The 23,464-nt window shown below is 39.4% G+C and overlaps 1 protein-coding gene across 1 annotated transcript; it reads right to left on the reverse strand.

Moving 5' to 3' along the window:
• Positions 1-923: 923 nt before the first annotated feature.
• LOC122650278 (ribosome biogenesis protein BMS1 homolog) lies at positions 924-22,120 on the reverse strand. Its single transcript, XM_043843649.1, has 18 exons — positions 21,787-22,120; positions 21,520-21,666; positions 21,267-21,357; positions 21,006-21,124; positions 20,163-20,353; positions 14,459-14,669; positions 13,943-14,183; positions 13,210-13,682; positions 12,019-12,112; positions 11,497-11,696; positions 11,003-11,346; positions 9,861-9,957; positions 9,559-9,777; positions 7,760-7,999; positions 2,670-2,879; positions 2,148-2,417; positions 1,846-2,049; positions 924-1,227 (listed from the first exon to the last, which is right to left on the reverse strand). The coding sequence occupies exons 1-18, from the start codon at positions 21,919-21,921 to the stop codon at positions 1,060-1,062; spliced, it is 3,654 nt and encodes a 1,217-aa protein (XP_043699584.1). The 5' UTR covers positions 21,922-22,120; the 3' UTR covers positions 924-1,059.
• Positions 22,121-23,464: the final 1,344 nt, after the last annotated feature.

Genomic DNA, 23,464 nt, shown 5'->3' on the forward strand with positions numbered 1-23,464 from the left:
CCAGGCCCGGTTCATATTATCGGCTCTTGCGATGCAACGTTGCAAACTCTGGCCCGAACAGTAGAAGGCCACAGGTCCACCAGATATTAGAAAGGGAAGGGAAAAAGAGAGGGCTGCCCAGTGAGGAACTCTCAAGTCTCAATTCTCAATTGGACAAACGGCCCTTAAAAATCTTTACGCCTAAATTCCTAATAACATCTTGGCTGGCCACGCCGTGCGTATGTGTGTGTGTGTGTTGGGGGGGGGGGGGGGAATTCACCCCACAGTGCACACGGTCGGTGCTGCACCGCACGATGCGCACAGCACCCCCAGTAGTACTGGGGGCAATGTCCGTGGGTGGGTCTCTGCGCCAAAGAACCGGCATCGAAACGAATCCTACCACACAGTGGTTTGTGAACAGTTTGGATTTTCCAAAGCAAAGGAATTCAAAGAATCCCTCGTTACTCGTCAGATCAATAACTTATAATCTCATCTAGAGCCAAGATCATACAATAAAAAATCCCCGACTGAGAAAGTATTTACAGATGGATTTGAAATAATGTTTCGAAATATTGGTCTGCAGTTAATTGATTTAAATTTCATCCTTCACAAGGTTCATGTTACCAAATCAATGGACCATCATTAAATTGCCCATTGTAACAACCCTCAGTGATAATACAGGAAAAGCCTCTCTACTATTATTAATACACAGTTGCCTCATTGCGAATCAGGCAGACTTGGCGTTCCCCCGGTGAACGAGTCTTCAGAATAAATATTTTCTCTGGATATCAACATGAATGCCCCTGATTGATGTCCCAGGGCAACACTGGCTGGCTAAATAACAAATCACCCCAAGGGAATATAGGCAGCTTCGCTGCATCCACCAACATCAACTAATTTAACTCAACACTTGCTAGTTACTGACGATGAACTTCAGTATTGTAGCTCTTCCACAGGGAGAATGTGAGGTAACCTGACAGAAAATGAAACCTTGATTTGCCCCTGGAAGGGGAAACTGGCAAATGTAGGGCTTCTATGCAGCTACAAAATGTTTCTTTGACTGTCAGGGTTTGAATCACATCAGATTTCAGCATTTCTCCCAGCTCTCCTCTTCTTTTGTTTTTCTTCCTCCCGATACCTTCCTCGCCGTTCTTCTCTTTGCCGCTTCCTAGACAGCTCTTCATTTTTCGCCTTCTCTGCTTCATGTGATTTCCTCTTTTCCTCTTCCTTCAGCTTTCGCTTTTTCATCTACATAAAGGCATAAATCGACAAACTCAGACAGGAACTTTGAACTCCAAATATAAACAGCCATCTGTGACTGTAAAATATTTACAGCATTGGTCAATAAATGGTTGACCAATGTAGCCAACCCCATTCAGTTGGGATAGGGCTGAGTTGTTATTTGGTCAATAAATGATATATTCCAGAAAGGTACAACGATGGGGCCAACCAACCAGCTGTGAAAAAAGAAGGCTAGCAGGCATATTAACCAAAAAAAGAAGCAAATAAGATAGTTGAAACTGAATGGCAGGGCATACTACACAGTACACACCAAATAATCAATCTAAACAATTCAATTGGTGGGCAACCACTCATATAGATCATTAGCCCAGCCCAGATCATCACAAAACTACAAAGACATCTTATTCACTGAGGATCAAACTTAGAAAGCTCGCCCACACAGAATGAAAGCCCCATCCCATGCCCCCACCTAGAAGCTGGCTTTTATGTTGGTTTATACCATGATAGAAGGCCATGTTGAGGAGGTTGGACTGGGCCCATCCCATGCACCTATCTAAGACACTTTGTAAAACTGCAGCTCACAGCCATGCAGAGTGAGGTTGGACTGAGTCCAGAAGCACGTACCTTTTCATTTCTTATCAGCTGAAGGTGTTGGACAAGAGCATGTACTTTGCGCTCATGTGGTTCCATAACCACAGCCCGTCGGCTTTCAAGAAGCGGTGTCTTCCTACTAGACCTGTCCTTAGGCTTTGAAGCAAATGGGAGAGCCGCTTGAAGAGATTTTGGGATCACCAATGGATTGAATTTCCTTTGCTTGCGTTCAATCGGCTGTTTATCAAGGGAAAACTGGAATATCAGAAACAGTGTAGGGAAAGAATAAATTGGAAGGGCAACCTAATCTGCTGTGCCTAACATTGAATGTTCACCTTGTACAATGAGTCCTTGTTGACAGGAACAGGAAGATTTTGTTCTTTCCTTAGTTCAGCAACTGTTTTCATGCCTCTCCAGACCTGATCACAAGACTGCAGAGCATTTGTCAAAGGGTTGAAGAAGTGGGGAACCTCAACTTGAGTCCATGCACGCAAGAAAACAATATCACTCATCAGAATTCTGTCTTCAAAAGTGCATCTTGCAATCCCTTCCCTAGGTTGCCCTCCCTTCTTTTTTGGTTTGTTGCCAATCTCTTCTTTTGCAGCCTGCCAATGAAAATTCAGTTAACAATCAAACAGAACTAACCCATTATGAGGAGACTGTAAATTGACATGCTCTTTATCAGCCAGTGTCTGTCTTTCAGAAAATTTATTTTGAAAGGAAATTTTGATCAACTTAAAGATGCCAGAACAACCAATTATCATAACAAAGATACCAAAACATAAATGCCTAGATTATATACATCAATCACGAAACACAAGCATAAAATAACAGATTTATCATACTGCATACATTACCTTCTTAACCTGTCCTCGTATCCCACTCACAGTTCTGATAGCTGCACCTTCAAACCTTGCCACTTCAAGATCTGATGTGAACATGTCCCTGATAAGTGCCGTCTTTTTGAAGATCTTGCAGGGGTAGCCAACAAGCTTAATTTTCTTCGCTATCCGTGCTGCATGGTTGAACTCTAGAACGACTGCAGTTGCTGTAATCCTAAATGAAGCCTGCCAAACCAAATGAAAGCCATTTACTTCTAAAAACTCACACAAAGTAGAAATGGAAACAAAGTTTATCAGGCCACTCAGATTTACTCCAAATAAATAGTATTCCTAAACTATCCTAATTCAAACAGCCACAGTATCAAGAGACGTATATAATCTCCTACGGGAAGGTATGGCCAATTTAACTTGATCTCTAAAGTGATACATAAAATTGAATAAAAATCACTATTCCTAATCTGGACAAACCTTGACAATGAGATCTTGGAGATAATATGAATCAATTCATGGGCTCCAATTCATAACACGCATTTCAAATTTATTGATGAAATCTCATATGCATAATGATGTTCACGGTTCGGACATTGTGTGCATTGAATAGTCCTCAGATATTGCAGGTTGTATGCTTGTAAAAAGAGTTGCTGAGGGTGTAACTGCCTAATGAGAAAGATACAGACGTATTTGTGACTCCTCACCCAGTTGGTGTGGTAAAATTCCACTTTGATGGGTAGGAACCTGGGGCCTTCAAGGGTGGGAGGAGTGATAGGTGCAGTTCAGGTGATATTGCAAGGGTGCTTTCGGGTGGAGAGGTGACTCGATGCTTACTCAGTTGCTTTCCGTACAAATGGGGTTGAAATATGCCATAAGGGAGGGATTTTCTGATTTATTGGTTTAGAGGAACTCTACAATGGATATTGCTCAAATCAATTCCCAGAGGACCAATCTTGATTGCCAATATCAAAAGGAAAATAGAGTATTGGGCTTCACATGTGAACCACTGCTTCCAACGGAAGGCAAGGTCAACGAATGAGTTGGCAGATCTTCTAGCTAAGCAAGGAGTGGTTAGTCCAAGACGGTATGAGGTAAGGGATTATCTGTTGTACTTTTTTTTGTTGTTTCTGTTTGGGACCTTTGTAGGGTTGCTTGCTTTGTCTCTTTGTTTTAGTTATGGCTGTCTTTGATGAATAATGCAGAATCAATCTCGAACGAATAAAACTAGCAAAATATCATTCGTGACAGGATCGAATGAGAATATTTGTCGGGTCAGAATTCCTTGAACTGGATTTAGCCACAGGCCATAGCTCTGATACCAAATAATGGAGACTCAATCTCGAACCAGTAAAACTAGTGAGATATCATTCGCAACAGAATCGCATATAGGGACAAACCAAAATAAGAACATAATTCTCTAACACTTTTTTTTTTTAAATATGAGCGAAGAAAAAGAAGGATATGAACTAGGCCTCCCACCTAGAATCCAACTAGCATCTCCCCAGTCCAAAACAAGGCATCTCACAGCTATTGGCATAAAACCAGAAGTTTCATTTAACTTTTTTAACTTCTTCAAAAATGCTTACACTCAGCTCTTATTATAGAGAGGTTGGGAGGTTTTTAGACCCTCATTGGAACTTCCACCTAAATTTAATGGCCTGTACATTTCCCAGAACTTACATTGGGGCTCTTTTCAAGATAATTAATGAGCCATTCATTTTCAAGTTCACTCACAACTAACAATGAAACTAACCTATAACCCATTAGGCTAGTTATTTAACCCATTAGACTAGGATTTGAGCTTGTTCCAGCGAGAATACTTGTGCTGGAACCTCTCTTAACTTACATCAATGAAGGCAATTGTTCTCTCTTCTCTAATCTGTACCAATAAGTTTTGTTGATAAATAAGAGAGGAATAGATGATAATGAAATAAATAAGAGTATTTTCTGTTCTCAAAAAGAAATAAGGGATATCATGAAGTATTTCTTAAAGGGTGCTCTCAAGACTTTCTTAATAACCTTTTGCAGGTGGAACTTATGCCATCCTTGAAGTATATGTGAGCTCAAACAGGAAACTAACAACTAACAAGCACTAGGGAAATGCTTCCACTGCTTTTGAAATTCAAAATGCACAGATTGAAGCATGGTTCAAAATCTCGCGATATTTCGCCGAAATATCGCTTAATTTCGTATATCTCGAGCTTACCGAGATGCGAAATCAGGTCGAAATGAAAAAATACCATATTTCGTGATATCTCGTGAGATATTGACGATATCTCGTGAGATATCGACAATATCTCGATATCTCGTGAGATATCGACGAAATATGGTATTTTGGCTTAAAGTGTCACGTGAAGGGGGCTTTAATACAATATTTCGCAAATTTCGGTCCATATTTCGACCGAGAGCTGCATTTGCTAAGGAATTTCAGTCTTTTGCCTATTCTTCCACTCTTCCAAGCTCTCATCCAACACTCTAGCCATTGTTCAAGCACATTGTTGTCGGATTTTTGGTAAACTCATCGGAGGGTCATCTAAGCTCATCATCCAAGCTTTTTTCCACTATTTAAGGTAAATTCTATTCCTCTAAAACTATTTTTTGAAAAGACTATGTACAAATTTTGTTGGATGGTGATGATATTAATATATGTTAGACAGGAGGCCGATCTATAGCCTCACGGTTGTGAAATTTTTTTCCATATGTATTTTTTTTTTTTTTTTCTGGTTTTAAAAATTCATTTTCCTACAATTAAAACAGGAAATAATTAGGGTAATATGACTTAGATGGTAATGAATTAAATATATGTTAGACACCAATGGCCGATCTACGGCTTCACGGTGTCGGATTTATTTTTCTGCTCTTAAATAATTATTTTAATTTTCGCACATACCACTCCATTGGCATCGGATTATGGTGCATCACAACCTTACGATGGATATAGATATGGATCATCATCATATGGGCGTTTAGTGGGGTAGGGGACTATGACTACGTCCAGTCCAGGGACATCTTGGATCATCTTTTGTAAATAACATCTTTGCATACCCTAGCGGACCTAACTACCAACCTCACCGACCATACATCGCCAATGCCATCGCCTCTTGCGCGCGGCGCCAACATCATATCACGGTGGATCATCTTCTTCTTCACGGATGGATCGATTGGTAACCCTAGTTTATATCCTAGGATAGGTTACCTACGTATGTTGATGATTCCATTTACGTGACACTTGTGGATGACTACACTCGTTTCTTCTCCGATTCTATACCGTGGTCCACATATGTCCTTCAAACAGAGAGCAATGGACGTCGACTCGGTGAGGCATGAGTGGGATTGATCCGGGAGGCACAAGAACTACTATTAGCGTTTAGCACTTGTAATTTGTAACTTAAGTTGTGATTTCATTGATCTATGAACTTGTGAGTTGTGACTTGCGAGTTGCGAGTCTTGTGACTTACTAACTTTGACACTTAGTGTATTGCCTTTAAGGCTTTAAGCGAGTTATTGAATATTATGGAGTTTATGAGAATCATGGCACTCATCAATGTGTATTGGCTTTAACTTGATATGTGATGAAGTTAAATACTATTATTAAATATTAACTGCCTAATCTATGTGTATTTAACTATTTATACATTAGGGTCGGTGACCGTATGTCAATCAAGGGTGCAAGCCCAAAACACCAATTTGAATTCACATTTTTACAATTTTATGGTTTAAATGTGTTTATTAAGCTTAAATAAGGCTCTCCATGAAGTTTCAGGCCTAGATATGGCCAAAAACCCCGAGATGGACCCCGAAATATTGCAGAAAAATGCAATATTTCGGTCATATTTCGCGATATCTCGGATATTTCGGATATCTCGGTAAGCCCGAGATACCGATATATCGCGAGATATAGTACTATGGATTGAAGTAACCTCCATGTTAAAAGGTGAACCATAGGTTGACCTCAAACACTTACTGAGGTGATCTACCAACAGAATCAGTGCAGCACATCTTGGTTGCACAAATATTCCTTAGGCATCATTCTCTTCAACAACACAGGCTGCAGCCCAAATTTGCAGTGTAAATGCGCCAAATTCACAGGCACCTCATTAAGCCTCGTACATGCGCTGCAATAACTACAGAAGGAATTGTATCTCTCAACAAGCCTCAAAAAAGTAATGAAAATTATCATGTCTCCTTTCTTCGTCAGTAGTTCAATGATCAAGCATTTCAAATAACCAGAAGCAGAGGAGTCAAGACAAACTTAATTCCCAAACAAGTATAAATCTATATCAAAGACAGCATTTCCTATGTCAAGGCTAATAAAAATGTGGAAGCCCTGACTAAACATTCGAGGCTACTAAAAATGAGGAAACAAGGCCTCAGAAAACAGAACATTAGACTAAAATAATTTGGGATCCCTAGGATTTTCATGATGGAAAGAAAAAAATAGTACTTATTGGCCAGAGAAATTATTGGAAAATCTCCTCCACCCCCCCCCCCCTTCTCTACTGTGAAGACCTTGAGGAAGTCTTCAAAAAAAAAAAAAAGTAAACCGAAAAACTTATCTGTGAAGGAAATAGAAAAGTATGCTTATTCATAAGAGTGTACCCAATATATGTTGCAAACTCAAAATCATAATAAACATATTAATGCCAATACCAATGACAATACTTTCAAGGATTTCAGTTCGTCCAGCCATCTTCTCGCTTCGACCAAAACCTTCTCAGGGTCTGCCTGAGGCGGCCTGGCCTCTTTTGCTAATTGGTCTGCTTCTTTATTGAGCTTTCGCGGAAGGAACCCTTCAGATAGCCTGACTGACCTTTTTAAGGATTGTTAGTGCGGAACCCCGTTACGGCGAAGAAGGGTTTCGCCGAGGCTGGCACACAACACTAAGTTCTTCAATCTAAGCTTAAGCTAAGCTAAGTTAGTACACTCACTTGCCTATTCTTATTATATGATTGATAAAAGAAAAGGGGTGTTTTCTTTTCTTTGCTGACAGTAATCAATCCTATTCTTGCGCTAGAAAAAATTATATACAAAAACTCGAATCTCGGGGGTATTAGAATGCCGATGAAAAGTAGATAAGTCGAACAACCACAAAACCAAGGAGGAAAACATAATACCTGATTGTTTGACACATTCTGGACTGCAACCACTCCAGTGTTGGGAGGTGCAAGAGGACCCCAAAACATTGCAAGGCAGTGCATGTGTTCAGGAGTATACTTGAGCATACGATGTCGCCCATTCTGGTCCTCAATGGCATAAACATGTACAGTCTGGAAACGCCTCCAACCAATTGAGACAATGATTGGGTCTCTAGTCTTCAATACCTTCCTGTGCCATCTATGCCGCTTTAGCCTAACCTGGAAGCAGAGAACGCAAAAACCACTGTAATAAAATAACCAATGCAACAGCATGAGGTAGTATTAGAAAGTCCACTGAAGCAAAACAAACTAACAAAGGCTAAATCTTTCATCATAGAGTTTCTGAAAAATATGGGAAAAGTGAAAGAACTGAAATGTCTACCAACATGTGCAAAAATCAGAAGGATGGGGTGGTAATATACTATTCCAAAATCAAGAAAACTGGACTAGGAATAAAAGCCATTGTCAATTTGCTCTGATCGACTGATCTCAAACCCAAACATGAATAAAACCGTGAAGCCAAATTTCTGTTAAACAACAACCACTCTAAATTGACCCCCTCCCCTCTCACACTATATAACTGTGCACAGTTCAAAATAGCAGTATCCCCATGCGTAATATACCTGTTTCATTTCACATTAAACCTCTTTCCCCCCCTACCACCCCAATAGCAGTACCCCCACGCATAATATACATGTTTCATTTCTCATTAAACCTCTCTCTCTCCCCAACTAAACATCCCAACCCCCCCCCCCAAAAAAAAAAAAAAGAGAGAGAGAGAGAGACCTACATTACCGTACACTTCTAAATGGGACCAGCATCTAATCCTTCACTTTAAGCATGGATGCAGGGAAGCATGGTACAAGGTGGAAGCTACCACTTTTGCTTCCCGCACCTCATAGTCTCTTACATTCTAAATCATTATTTTGTTCAATGTAGACGCTTCTCACATTTTGCTTCCATTCCATTTCACTCTGATATTATCTCCCTTATTCCCTAAAACTTGTATTACCTCAACACGCACATCTGACATTTCAATTTCACAAATAATGGCAGGAAGCTCAGTACAAGGTGGGGAAGCTACCAATTCCTGCTTATTGTGTTCAAGTATTTCATTTAAGCATCATCCCCATAACTTGTGTCCACTGGCATGCATGTCCAGTACTTCACTCATAAGAATAGTTGCAAGAAGCTTGGTTCAAGGTGGCAGCTACTGCTCATAGATTCGACTAAAACCCTGTACTAACTTCACCCTCGTTTTATGGACACACCCGTTATAATGAAATCAAAGAAAATAAAAGGCCTAACTTATAACATAACCACCCAAAGCTTGTTTTCGGTCCATGGAACTGCCACCAGCACCTTGTAGACTTTCTAGGCTTACATCTAAGCCTACATACGGGATCATATTGATCCAACCAGTCTAATGCAATTGCATCAGAATTCGAGGTTGCTACAGTCTAAGACCTACAATGTTGGGGATATCAATGGCTGACTGGCCTGTGAGACCTAAAACCCTGAACCCACCTGTTATTTCTTTAGAAATACAGAAAACAGTGTCAGTTGCAGCAAGATTATAATTCTTTTACATATTTTTTTTATAAATAAATAATCAAGAAGTTTTAGAATTCATTTTTCATCTTTATAATTTCTCCAGTAAGTTGGCATTTTACCACCAACTTTCACCCATGCATGTGCAAATAGCACATTTAATTTTATCATTTCTGATCAATGAACTTTTTTCCATACAATAAGCACAGCTAATAGCACAAACAAACCTGCATGTATCCGACATTTTCCTCCCCAAGACCAATGCCTCCAACCAGAATAGGATGACTGGGGTCAAAATGCTCAACCATCTCAAAAGGGACATTGTGGACCTCCAACCTCAGGTAAGTTCCTGTTCTGAAGCCCTCTATCTCTAATCGAGCAGCATCATCAAGATCATTGAGTTCGGCTATATTGATCTGTTTTCGGAGTTCAGCCTCTTCCTTCAACTGCAAAATCCATCACTGAGCTCATAAGCATCTCGAACTCAAGAAAAAAAAAATGCAAGGTTGAAACAAAGAAACTAGTATACTTTGTCAAAGTATCCACCATCATTTGCTTCACTTCGGTGCAGCTTAGAACCACTCTTTTCATCAGCTTCCTCATCTGGTGGCTCTGATACATCATATGTAGACTCATGTCAAGGTTGCACAAGCTGTGAGAGAAGATTTAAAACTACAATCACAAAATAATCTACACCCTGAGACCATGGTGGCATTTTTGAGATCAAAGTGCAGGAAAATGTTTAAGCACCAAATGTTTACAATTTCAGCCACCAACAAATAATGCAGGCCCAGTCCAAAAATTGGACCTATTTTAATATCTATGGAGTATGGACTTCTAATTCTTTGTGTTGTACTAGTAATGGGCTCAATTATAAGGCCCAAAAGCGGAGGCCTAAAGGGATGTACGAAAATAGATATTTAATTAGTGGTGGGATCCATTAGGCAATATAGTTGGCCTTAGTTTAGTCATTAAAGGGTAATATTTTAGTTAGTTGTGTGGGGCCCAAGTTATCTAGAAGACTTAGGCTTCAACAATTCTAATGAGTTGAGTATTTTAGAGTCCCTATTATTTAAGTTAGTCTAGCTACCAAAGAGTTTAAGATTTAGGAAACTTTCTTTTGTTTTCTTAGAAAATTGTACCCACCCAACCCCACCCCCACCCCCCCAAAAAAAAAATTTAATAATAATAATGATGGTTAAAGGAATAAGATTCAGAATTTGAATTTCAACTGTGTAGCCAAAAAGGCTCTCTTTTCTGTCTTTCTCCCCTATCCCTCTATTCTCTCTCTCTTCCTTTTCTTCAGTTACTATTCACGGGTATTATTCAGTCCCAGAACAGCCCCTATCTCCTCTTCTTTCTCTCTTTCTTTCCAAATGCAGGCTACTGAAACCAGCAAATCAGAAAGCCTTTTTCAACTCTATTTTATCTGGAAAATAGTTCAGATCTGGGACTGTAGAGCAGCTGATATAAATATCTAATCTTTAAATCCTAATCTGGAATCTAGGGTGGTTGGCTGCATCAGTAAAATTTCGAAAACAGACAGCAGTGCAGCTGATCTAATCTTTGAATCTTAATCTGAAATCTAGGTTGGTCGGCTGCATCTATAAAACTTCAAAAACATTATTAGAATACAGAATAAAAGAAAAAACTACTAAAGGAAAAGGATATTGAGCATCAAATTTTGCACGAAGCGCAAGTTTTTTAAGTCTCCTCTCCTCATTTGCTTGATCATCATTATTTTGGCTTCTAGAACCGTTGTCTGTCTGATGGCCTTCATTCTTCTCTCCTGTTTCTAAATCTTCAAAGTCACCATAGACATCATCATCATCATCTTCACTGTCATCACCTGAGGCTTGACCTCTGCGAGCAGCCTTTGACCAATCACCAGTAACAAACCGATCACGAATACTTTCAATAATTACTTCATTTTTCCAGTTTTTGAGTTTTCCATGATTTGAGAATTTGGAGCAGTCCTCTCCATTCACATCGTAACTGTCCAACCCTTCACTTTTCTGTAGTTCATAACAGAGCAAAAAAAAATTGCAGAAGACATAAGTTTTGCTCCATCAAAGTCCGACATATGAACTAGCTCTAGGAAGGCCAAAAGATTCATCCATAAGACTGAAGAAAATTGAAAAATATGAGTAGCTTTTAGAAAGTACCTTGTTAGCCTCTCCTTTTGGCCTGAAGAAGTCATCATCCTCGCTGTCTTCATCCTCACTACTAGCCTGCTCTTCATGAATAGATGTTGCTGACTTCAATGTAGACTTCCCATAAACAAGTTGCATGAGATTGGTACTCTGTCTCATGGCAGTTCTTTCTTTCAAAGATTCTCTCCACTTTGAAGCATTTCCTGTCTCTTCTACAAGGATAATGAGAAAATAAAAAGGAAGAAATAAGGACATTTTCAGAACAAACAGATATTCATGGAGTATAATGCACATTAGAAGTGTAACAGTTTCCCAAAAAGCAAAAACAAAAAGGATAACTTTCTTCATTAGAATTTGCAATAACCAGTCCTAACTCTTTCCTGGTTCAATTGATTCTATTGACGAAACTACAAAAGCATATGATCCATTAGCAGCTAGTAAGTTGTAACTAATGGTTAGAGATAAAAGAGAGTGACTATTTCCCCAACATCCATATAAGAGTACGGACATGTAATTAATGAAGTGAAATTCTACCGTCAGTTTGGGGGTCCTCCTCATCTTCCACAGCAAAATCTGAACTAGCAGATGACTTGCTATCCATATCATCTTCCTCATCCTCATCAGAATCCTATCATTAAGAGAACATTGTGACCATTGATTATATGCCACAACAAAAAACTGCTTTATAATTTAGTCTTTTATTGCAAAAATATACATCGTAGCGAGTATTAACCTTTTAGAACATAAATAATAGGAATAAAAAATATTAACTGAACATATACATAAAAGTTTAACAAATTTCTTTTTCAGGTGTGGACAGATGTAGTTTCATTAAGAATGTAGTCACATGCCTAAGTTTGGAAATCCCACGTTGGCAAATGGCAAGTAGAGTTCTTAACAGGAGTGCATACACAGCAAAATTCCAGAATTTAAAGACAAAGTAACTAGATGTTATGAAACTTATTTTAAAAGGTAACATTAGCAAGGTGTTACCTTTACAAAGAAATAATGGCATTTCATTTAATCGTATGGATACGTTACACAACAAATTCAGTAACTTGCTTCTATAGGAATGAGAAGATCCAATATGCCAAACCATGAACCGGATAGCAGAGAGAGTTAGACTGAACACTCATTAGCATCTTCGACAGAAATCTCTACCATTCTGCTATTAAGCCAATACAGATCAGATGAAGGGCTCAAAAGACAGCTTTTTATGACTGCAGTCAAGATAATGAAATAGTTCTATAACCAATCATTAACTAGCAGAAATCATGCATGATGCATGAAAAAAAGAAAGGTGTACCCATTGCACGAGGCTCCTGCCACTGCAGGGTCTGGGGAGGGTCATAATGTACGCAGCCTTACCCCTGCTTTCACAGAGAGGTTTGTTTCCAGACTCGAACCCGTGACCACTTGGTCACAATGGAGCAACCATTACCGTTGCACCAAAGCCCGCCCTATGATGCATGCACAACATATTCATAAATATTACAAAATATTAAGAGAGTGAGTAACAGAAAGAGACGGTTCTTAGAATACTCTCCAAGGGTATTGTTCACCTCAGACCCCACAAATTACACAAAAGAAACATTATAATCCACAACTAGTAACACACAAAAATCACAGGCAAACGGCTATTTTTTCTTTTTCATTGTGGGGGTGGGAGGAATGGGACGGGAATTGGGAATTGTAACCAACACATAAGGCATATCCAACGATTACCTTCAGATCGCCATCATGAACATCGCGTGCTGAGACAGCTTTTCTCCTCAGCCTTCCATTGTGAAACTCAATTTTTTCTTCAAAATCACAATTTGGAGTAGGTTGCCGCTCTTTATCTCCATCTTCTTCCCACTCATCGTCACCTTCTTCATCAGAATCATCATCCTCATTTTCTGCAACTACATGTTTTTCCCCTGACTTATCTTGCTCTGAAGATTCAGATTTACTGTCAGTATCAATTGTTTCATCTTCCCCTGATTCAGTTTTCTCAGAAGCAAATGAGCCATCCATATGCACCATATCCTCAACACAATCTTCAGAATAAGATGCTCTTGCATCACCCTTATCTTCCGCTGAAACAGGAGGTTTCCTACCAAAAAGTGTAATGAAGCTCTTTTCTAATTTTTCATCAACTGAATATTTCGTGTTCTGAAGTGACTTCACTAATACTTCACCTACATCACGGTCTTTTCCTGAAAAGATCAGAAAACAAGCATTTTAGCAAGGAGGAGATACCAGTATACCACAAGATGAGATTCTGGCTTTGTCTCACTTTACAATCCCAATGGCTTATCTTCACTAGACATTATTACCGAATTTGTCCAGATCAATCGACCGATCAAAAAATTTAAAGAAAGAAATGACAACAATGAGGAAAGTAAACAAATGGAAAACGGTCCAATAGAGTTACTGAATTATCTGGGGAATGCAGTTATATGAAAACTAGGGAAACCTTTTCGTGTTGTCCCTGCATTCTCATCATCTACTTTAGAAAACTGGACCAGGTGGTCATTTATGTTTATGTAGACAGCATCCTTATCATATAGAAGATCACCAAGACCAGACATAGGTGCATAGAAAAGTTTCTCCTTATCACGTAGTCCCTTCTTTTTGGCAGCAGATGGCAAAGGGCAAGGATCAGGTAGGACTGTCACACCAGCTAAATTGTAATCTCCAACGCCAGCAATATGCACCTAGTTTACACAATGCAAGTCAGTTCCTTTTTCCACCCTCAAATATATTCATATGAACAGTTTTGGGATGAAGTAGAAAGCATACAGAAACTCAAACAGGCGGAGCAAGATTAGAAACCAACCCATAACCAACCATGACCAATGAACGGCCTAGTGACAAACACACAGAACGGTGGGGATTTAAGAGGGGAGAGAGAGAGAGAGGCTCAAATGCAGCAACTTAGCCCACTCACCCACACGGCCATGCACACACACACAGGGCCAAAATGCTGTACCTTTGTGCCCTGCTTCATATTACAACCTCGCAAGTAACCATATAATGTGACATTTCTGTCACATTTTCTGTTCATCTGCACTCTTTCTGGAGGAGTAACATCTTCAAAACGATCTACTAATACATAAGGATGTGAAGTTCTCCAAGACAACGGGCGAAATTTCATAACAGATATAAATCTTCCAAGATTGTGAATTTCACGTTTTGCGTATCTGTTCATTCAGTATAAGGATCATAAATCATTAGGATCATCAAATGTTGTCACTAGTTGCATGAAATGATCAAGAAATCATCATGTTCATTAATAATCATGTGCATATAACACAAAAACACAATAGTCTATGTTACCGTGGTTTGGAGCTCTTGGTATTACCGCCAAGGGCTAATACCGAGAGGGCAGGGAGGTCTTTTTATTTGATTTATTTTTAATTGTGTGTTTACTGTTTTAGCCCTAAGATAATTTATATATTGAAGTTTAGAGGGAGATTACATATATCGTGTAATCCCCAAGTTCTCTATTTCCTCTCTTCTTCTCCCTCTCGATCTCTCTTCTTCTTCTTCTCTTTATTTTATCATTAACATGGTATCAGAGCTAGGTTAGACATTGCTACAGCATTCGTGAATCTCCTTGTCTCCTTCCTACAGCCTACAATTGGAGATTGACAAATTCTTGAAGATTTGAAGGACTCTTGGCTTCTCTTATTTTTCTGTTTGAAGGGGTGCAGCACCCTATGCTGTATTTTGGGACTGTTTGAAGACTAGTTCCTGGCATAAATTAAGAACTAGGTCTTTTTCTCTTGTTTGTGGATGTGTTTGAAGGAATTGGATGGAGTGAACACTGTTTTGAAGACTCAAGTATCAAATCAGCGGCACTTATAGGGTTTTTAGATCGATTTTTTTTTTTGGGAGGACAATCGATTTCTTTATTAGGGCTTTGAGTTTGTGTGTATTGCCTGGATTTTTTTGGGTTTGTGAAAAATTCTGGTTATCTTCTCTGTGGAATTGATCTTTGTCAAGGTTTTTTGAAGACTTGATTTCTGTCCTCTTTGGATTTCTCTCTTCACTTCATCAATCCAACAAAATATAATGGGTGATGTACCCAAATCTGGTGATGGTTCGAAGTCTATAACTACTACAGAAATTTTTTCTTCCTCCTCCAATCGTATTACTGAGAAGAAATTGGAGGGGATTACCAACTTTCTTCAATGGAAGAAAATTGTTAAGTTAGTGTTGACTGGACGTGATTAGCAGCATCACCTCTTCAAATCTAAGCCCGATGATGATCCCTCGTGGGACACAGTTGATGCTCAAATCTTGGGACAGATGCTGAATTCTATGGATCACCAAATCGTGGATTTGGTAACACACATTGATACAGTGAAAGAGTTGTGGGAGTATCTCAATATTTTATATTCTGGACAAAACAACATTTCCCGTATTTATAACTTGTCCCAGGAGTTCTACAGGGTAGATAGAAAGGGTCGTACTTTGACCCAATATTTTGCTGATTTTAAGAGGATGTATGAGGAGCTTAATTCCTTACTTCCTATCACTTCTAATGTGGAACAGATGCAACTTCAGTGGGAGCAACTTGCTGTAATGGGTTTTTTAGGAGGCCTTGGGAAGGAGTTTGACTCCGTTCGTTCCCAAATTCTTGGTGGTGACAAGATAGCCACTTTATCTGAAATCTTTTCAAGAGTTCTTCGGGTTTCTCATGAGAGCACTACTGAGGTTGACACTTCGGCTTTGGCTTCTTTTCCATCAAACCGTGGGCCCAACAGTGGAGTTGGTAGTGGTGGTAATGTTAACTCTGGTGGTGGCCGTGGTTCGTGGTAGTGGGGCTGGTTCTGGTAAAGCACCTACTTCGGGTACTCAGGGTAATTCTGATAGTTCTGGCGGTTCGGTGCGGACTTGTAATCATTGTGGTGGTCCAGGACATATCCAACGTTTCTGTTGGAAACTTCATGGCAAACCAAATCAGCAACAGTTTGCCAACTATGCTACTACTGAGTCTCCTGTACCTCCACAACCTGAGGGTAAGATGGTGAAGATGTCTGATGAGGAATATGCTCATTTTACACAGTTCCAGATTTCTCAGTCAGCCCAACCTCCAACTGCCACCTTTGTTCAGATAGGTAATGCCACTGCATGCCTTTCGACTGCCTTTTCTCGTCCCTGGATTATTGACTGGTGTTTCAGGTATACTTTCTTCTTTTCAGAAATCTGCTTCAAGTGTCACTTTAGCTAATGGTTCCTTGGCTAAAGTGACTGGTACTGGTTCTGTTCATGTTACACCTTCTCTGTCTTTGTCTTCCGTTCTTTATGTGCCTGATTTTCCCTTTAACCTTTTATCTGTTAGTTGGTTTATCAAAACTCATAATTGTTCTGTGACCTTTTCTTCGGATTCTTGTGTATTTCAGGATCTTTCATCGAAGAGGATGATTGGTAGAGGTCGTGAGTCGGGGGGACTTTATATACTTGAGGACACTTCATCTATGGCGTGTACCGGTGTGGCGTCACCCCACCAGATTCATTGTCGTTTGGGTCATCCTTCGTTGGAGAGTTTGAAGCTTCTTGATAGTCGTTTTCGGTTACTTTCTAGTTTAAATTGTGAGTTGTGTCAGTTTGGGAAACTCCACCGTGTGAGTTATCCTCCTAGAGTCAATAAACGGTCTGACCAACCTTTTACTTTAGTTCATTCAGATGTTTGGGGTCCGTGTCCTGTCGTTTCTACTTTGGGCTTTCGTTACTTTATAACCTTTGTTGATGATTATTCCAGGGTTACCTGGATCTACTTAATGAAAAATCGTTCTGAGTTATTTTCTGTCTTCTGTGCTTTTATGAATGAGGTAAATAATCAATTTTCACATCCTTTGCGTGTTCTTCGTAATGATAACGCTAAGGAATATTTTTCAGCCCCTTTTGCTGATTTTATGACTCAACGTGGTATTATTCATCAGTCCTCTTGTGCTTACACCCCTCAACAAAATGGTGTGGTTGAGAGGAAGAATAGACATTTGATGGAGGTTACTCGTTCTCTTCATAGTTATCAAGGCGGTAAGGCGACCATGGCGTTTTAGAGGGTAAAAAACCAAGGCGACACCGCCATGGCGGCAAGGCGCCCGCCATGGCGCCCAAGGCGTCCAAGGGGTCTGGACGCCATGGCGACGCCTTGATAACTATGGTTCTCTTTTATTTGAAATGAAAGTATCTAAATCCTTTTGGGCTGATGCTGTTTTAACTTCATGTTACCTTATTAATCGCATGCCTTCCTCTGTTTTACGTGGTGGTATTCCCTTTTCTTTATTATTTCCTTCTGTGCCTTTGTTTGTTTTGCCTCCACGTGTGTTTGGTAGCGTTTGCTTTATTCGTGATTGTCGTCCTGGAGTCTCCAAGTTGGATCAAGGCTCTAAAGTGTCTGTTTGTTGGCTACTCTCGTACCCAGAAGGGTTATCGTTGTTATTCTTTTGAGTTGCGGAAATACTTTGTTACTGCTGATGTCTCTTTCTTTGAGTCTACACCGTATGATAGTTCATCTTGTTCTCTGTCTGACTTGGATGATGATCTTCCCGTTTCTATTGTTCGGTCTACTGTTCACCATGCTCCGCAGGCTGCCTCATCACCGGCACCTCAACCTAGTGTGTTTAAACGTCACCAATGGAAAGTATGTGCTTGGACCCCCGCTACATCGACTTCTGCACAGTCTCCTTCTTTGCCGGCAGGTCCTGCAATTGGTAATGATCCTTCTCCTTTGGCACCTCCTTTTGATCTTGATATTCCTATTGCTCATCGTAAGGGAGTTCGGGCATGTACCCAACACCCCATTTCTAACTTTGTTTCCTATGATGGTTTATCTTCCACCTTCCATTCTTGTTTACACACGGTTGAAACTCATCCTGTTCCTAAGTCTGTTGCAGAGGCATTGTCTAATCTTGGTTGGCAGGCTGCTATGACTGAGGAAATGTTGGCATTAGAAGCAAATCAGACTTGGTATCTTGTTCCCTTACCTTCAGGTAAATCAGCTATTGGTTGTCGCTAGGTGTTTGTGGTGAAAGTGAACCCTGATGGGTCCTTGGCTCGTTTGAAGGCCCGCCTTGTTGCCAAGGGATATGCCCAAGTATATGGTGTGGATTACTTGGATACATTTTCTCCTGTGGCGAAGCTTACTTCTGTTCGGATTTTGATATCTCTTGCTGCCACTTACCATTGGCCCTTATATCAGCTCGATGTCAAGAATGCATTCTTGCATGGTGATTTACATGAGGATGTTTATATGGAGCAACCTCCTGGGTTTGTTGCTCAGGGGGAGTCTGGTTTGGTATGCAAATTGAAGTCTCTATATGGGTTGAAACAGTCCCCTAGAGCTTGGTTCGGCAAGTTCACTGAAGTGGTGTTAGAGTTTGGGCTGACACGGTGTGATAGTGATCATTCTGTATTTTTCTGCTATTCTGCAGTTGGAAAATTATTCCTGGTGATTTATGTTGATGATATAGTCATCACAGGAGATGATGCTTCTGGTATTGATGATTTGAAGACACTCTTGCAGCAGAAATTTCAGACCAAGGACCTGGGAAGGTTGAAATATTTTTTGGGTGTGGAAGTTGCTCAGTTGAAGAAATGAATTTCGCCCTCATAGTGAAAATATGTTCTTGATCTTCTATCAGAGACAGGAATGTTGGGTTCTAAACCTCTAGATACTCCTATGGATCCCAATTTAAAACTTATTGCAGATGGTGGAGATCTCTTGCCTGATCCAAGGAAGTATCGGAGGCTTGTTGGAAAGTTGAATTACCTAACAGTTACTAGGCCTGATATAGCCTTTTCTGTTAGTGTGGTGAGTCAGTTTTTGTCTGCTCCTCGGACATCTCATTCTGTGGTGCATATTTTACTCTATCTTAAAAAGGCTCCTGGACGTGGTCTTCTCTATAGTGATCATGGCCATGGGTGGATAGAGGGTTTTTCGGATGCTGATTGGGCAGGTTCTCCTGTTGATAGGAGGTCTACTACAAGTTATTGTGTGTTTGTTGATGGGAACTTGGTGTCCTGGAAGAGCAAGAAACAAACAGTTGTTGCTCGCTCCAGTGCAGAGTCAGAGTACAGGGCTATGGCACATGTTACCTGTGAGCTGATGTGGGTGAAACAGTTGATGGCTGAACTTGGCTTTGTTGATAGTTCTCCAATAAAACTGTGGTGTGACAATCAAGTTGCTGTCCATATTGCTTCAAACCCGGTGTTTCATGAAATGACGAAACACATTGAAGTTGACTGTCATTTAATTCGAGAGAAACTACAACAATGATTCATTTCTCCTAATCATGTTCGTACAGGAGAACAACTTGCAGATGTGTTCACAAAATCTTTGGGGAGTACAAGAGTGGATTATATTTGTAACAAGCTGGGCATGATTAACATCTATGCCCCAGCTTGAGGGGGAGTGTTATCGTGGTTTGGAGCTCTTGGTATTACCGCCAAGGGCTAATACCGAGAGGGCAGGGAGGTCTTTTTATTTGATTTATTTTTAGTTGTGTGTTTACTGTTTTACCCTTAAGATAATTTATATATTGAAGTTTAAAGGGAGATTACATATATCGTGTAATCCCCAAGTTCTCTATTTCCTCTCTTCTTCTCCCTCTCGATCTCTCTTCTTCTTCTTCTCTTTATTTTATCATTAACAGTCTATAACTGATGGGCATCAAAGAACTTACTTTCCATGTATGAGACCAGATAGATAAAACAGCTTTGCACCATCGTATATTTCAGTCCAGAACCGATGCTTGAGACGTTGCTTAGTCTTTTTCAGTTTCTTTACATCCTTAAACTTATCAAGATGTGTAAGAACTCCCATAATCTTTGGGAAGCCATTGACTTGCAAAATATTTAGAAACTCAAAAGTTTCCTGCAAAAGACAAAGGCCATTTATCAACAGTGAGATCTTAGTGAACAAATAATGGTAGTAAATAAACCTTTTCCTCTTGGACAAAACGAGGTTTATGGTAAATACTGTTCAAGAACATCAATGAAGAATAAGAGCTCCACTGTTGTACAACTACCACAAAACAGCAGTATTAATCTAATTAAATTATCCAACCAATGCAGAAAAAGACACCTATCAATCCAAAAAAATCCACACCCACACCCACAAATGAAAGAAATTTGAAAATGCAACACCAAACGAACACAAACTCACATAAAATTCAGAAGAGATTTCATAAATAACCACCCAAGGATTGGAAAATCCCTAACCACAATGCCAAAGAGAATGAAGTTGACGTCAATAGAAGAATATAATGCAGGTTGGCACTTAAAAAAACTCGTTAAACGAGAAAGCTTGCCGGAGAATTAGATTCAGAACTTGATTACTTTCGGAGGAATGAGAGAAAGGGAGGACAGAGGCAGGTAGGAAGAGATCACAGAACAGTCATTGAGAACTTTGCCAATGTTATTGAAATTCCATGGCCTCAAAAAGGTTTAAGCACAACTCAGCAATGAAATTTTTACCAAGAATTAAATACAATAATTTGAGTGAATCTCTCTGCAGTTAGACTTACCATTTCAAACCCATAACTGCCATCAACCAGTAGAAGAGCAAGATCAGCAATTTTTGCTGCATCAATCATGCCATTAATATCATCTGGGCACTCGACAAATTGTAGCCGTCTTTGCTTGCCTAATTCAAATATTCATGCGCATTATAAGTAGGAGCAGAATGAGTGCATCATTCAACAAGATAGTCACATTCACTTTACATCTACAGGTCAGTTCGACAATCAAGCACATGAAAAAAGAAACTTCTTAGTTAAGTATAGAACCTGAAACAATGGTAATTGGGCCTCGAACCTCTGGTAAGTTCTGCTTAGTGTAATGCTTAACAAGGGATTTTATGACAAGAGACTTCCCAACCTGAAACAAACACATGTAGCAGGCTATTCAGGAAACAATTCATACACAACCAAATTAAAGGTGTGGACTTTCTGTCAGCTACTAGTTGCTATAACTGAGAAAGACTTAATTGGCTGCTCAAAAGCTACTGATCAAATGCCAGTCTCTCTGAATAGTGCCTACCTTAGGAGGTCCATGCACCACCACAACAAATGGAGCTGGTTCTCCAGTTGAACGATCAACTATAGGAATATGAAGCTTGCGCTGCTCTTTCTCTGTAGCTCGTGCTTGTAAACGCTTGGCCTTCACCGTTGAATTAAAAGCAAATGCCTATAATAAAAAGAAGTAATAACATTCAAAACCGTCATAAAAGCCAATGCTGAACCAAGAATTAATTCTCTCAACACTGAAAACAAGAAGAGGAAAATAAATATCGGATAAGAGATGAACCTTGGGATTGTGTTTCTTCTCTTCCAAAATGTCGTCCTTCTTATCAGATTTCTTCTTTCTCTTTGTAGATGGACCGGCTTGACGAGATCGATGGGCCTTGTGAAGCTGATCTTGATTACCAGAAACAACCGCCATTGTTGCTTGAACCCTAAAACCAACCAGAAGCTAGAAAATATTTGTAGATGAGCACAGACAACTGATTCACCAATCCCTTAAGAAAGCAAAAGAATTCAAAAATGAACTTTTGAAATTTTTGTGCCCTGTTGGTTGAATATCTGCCGAGTTCTGGCGGTGTTCCCAAGCAAGAAGAAAGGGAAAAAGTGTGGCAATTGGAAGCTCTCGCGCCCCACCCCACTGATTTCCCTGTGAGGGATAATTGGGTTTTGGGCCTTTTGGCTCGAAACATGAATAGGGCGCACGGTCCACCACAGCCCATCCTTGCCATAGGATGGGTGTCACAAACTAGGAGTCTCGGACCTTCAACTAGTAGGGGAGTAATAATGACCCTAGGATAGTGCACCCACGGTGTAGAAAAAACTTTCTCCATTCATTTTTTTACCTAAGTGAACCTACAAGTATATGACTAAACAATTTGAGTTTAACAGTTCAACCTTCATATTTTAGCATTTGAAATCTTTGAGTTTGATCATCATTGTTCATTCAGCATTTTAAATCAAGGCAACCACTAAGGTTCACTAAATTAATGGTTACGATCATTGAACTCATTTGTTTGAACTTTCATCACAGAATTTAAACATTTATATTTACTGCATGATCGAATGCTTTTGCATAGTAAATAACCAATTATGCTTAAAATCATAAGGCTTATAAATTCTAAAAGTTTGAATCGTATTCTTTTGATCAAAGCTTTTTAGAAGCTTTCAATGGGGCTTATCTTAGATCATACAGTATCACTGTGTTTGCCATGATTTAAAATATAAACAGCCATGATCCCAAGGAAAAGGTTAATAAAGCCTAAAACATGATAGTTGAACTATATCATTCCAATTAAAATCTTTAGAATCTTGTACTGGGCTGATCTTATATCAAACTGTATCATCATATTTACCATGATTTAAAATGCTAAATGAATGACTATGATCCAAATCAAATTTTCAAATATGCTCAAAGATGATGGTTGAAGCATATCCTTCCAATTAGAATCTTCTAGAAAATTTGATTGGTCTAATCCTAAACTATATTTGTCATGATTTAAAATGCTAAACGAACACCATGATCCAAATCAAAAGTTTAAAAATGTTAAAACATGATGGTTAAATTGTATTCTTAGAATTAATTAATATCACTCAAAAAATGTAGAAGGACGGGTAGTTTGGGCACCTCAAACCTCAAGTCTTAAAAATTAGGTAACCCTTGTCGTAGTTACCTTGACGTTAGAAACCTCATGTGCATTTTTCCAAAACAGAAAAAATGAAAAGAAAAGCTCCAATGAATTGCAAGCCCAGATGCTCCAAATAAACTCCTGATGCACTTGTGACCATAGTTATCTAATTCGGATTCGGGAACTATTCGTACAGAGAATTATTTGGAACAATTCGTTTTGTTAATTTAAGAATTCGGTCAAAAAAACGGACATAATAAAATTCGGAAATTATTCATTTACCCACAAAAAAAAAAATGGGGCAAAAAATTCGGATGTTATTTTTAACATTTGTAA

Source organism: Telopea speciosissima, chromosome 2 (genome assembly GCF_018873765.1).
Source record: "Telopea speciosissima isolate NSW1024214 ecotype Mountain lineage chromosome 2, Tspe_v1, whole genome shotgun sequence".
NCBI lineage: Eukaryota > Viridiplantae > Streptophyta > Magnoliopsida > Proteales > Proteaceae > Telopea > Telopea speciosissima.

Coding starts and splice junctions, on each gene's coding strand:
- LOC122650278 (XM_043843649.1), bottom strand. CDS start 21,921: ATGGCGGTTGTTTCTGGTAATCAAGATCAGCTTCACAAGGCCCATCGA. Junction 21,358..21,519: donor TGGTGCATGGACCTCCTAAG/GTAGGCACTATT, acceptor TGTTTGTTTCAG/GTTGGGAAGTCTCTTGTCAT. Junction 2,050..2,147: donor ACAAGGACTCATTGTACAAG/GTGAACATTCAA, acceptor CTTGATAAACAG/CCGATTGAACGCAAGCAAAG.